Here is a 660-nt window from a genome sequence, read left to right as displayed (position 1 = left end):
ATGAATATACATATATATATATCTGTATCTATATATATTTATATATATATATATATATACATATATATATATATATGTATATATACATATAATATTTATAAATATTGATTCGTCACCTGTACTTTCCAGCATCCGAGCGGCTTTGATATCGACGCGAGCTTTACCATGCGCTCTGTTGACCTGGAGAGTGCCATTGACACACATCTGATACCCACCCACTGTGCACACCACGATGTCATAGTACTTGGCCATGGGCTGCATGATGTCTTTGTCACTCCCTGGATGCCCGTAGAGACAAGCCTGCGCCGTGCGTTGACGGCTTTGGCTCAAGCCTGTCCGGCGCACATCCAGAGAGGTGAGTTGTCACGTCAGAGTGCGTGTCTGTCGGTGGGTGTGGTATGCTGCGCTTGCTGGGCTGTGAGTCTCCATTAAGCGGTACCATGCACGTGAGGGAGATATTTAGGGTTGAGGGTTTTGTCAGGGTGATGGTCTGGCGTTGGGTGCTGTATGCTGTGCATACTGGGCTGTGAGTCTCCGTCATTGAGAGTTAATACTAGCTGCATGTATCTGTGTGCAATATTATTGAAGAGTTAATACTAGCTGCATGTATCTGGGTGCTTCCTGTATGATAATATTATTGAGAGTTAATACTAGCTGCAT

The 660-nt window shown here is 43.9% G+C and overlaps 1 protein-coding gene across 1 annotated transcript; it reads left to right on the top strand.

Moving 5' to 3' along the window:
- Nucleotides 1-165: 165 nt before the first annotated feature.
- SARC_17913 (hypothetical protein) lies at nucleotides 166-396 on the top strand (the record flags this gene model as incomplete). The annotated part of the gene is made up of 1 exon (XM_014288002.1): nucleotides 166-396. A coding segment is annotated over one exon (231 nt), but the record flags the coding sequence as incomplete, so codon positions are not given.
- Between the last annotated feature and the right edge of the window lie 264 nt (nucleotides 397-660).

This window comes from Sphaeroforma arctica, assembly GCF_001186125.1.
Source record: "Sphaeroforma arctica JP610 unplaced genomic scaffold supercont1.12714, whole genome shotgun sequence".
Classification (NCBI taxonomy): domain Eukaryota; class Ichthyosporea; order Ichthyophonida; genus Sphaeroforma; species Sphaeroforma arctica.
This window is presented reverse-complemented; position numbering and strand designations above follow the sequence as displayed.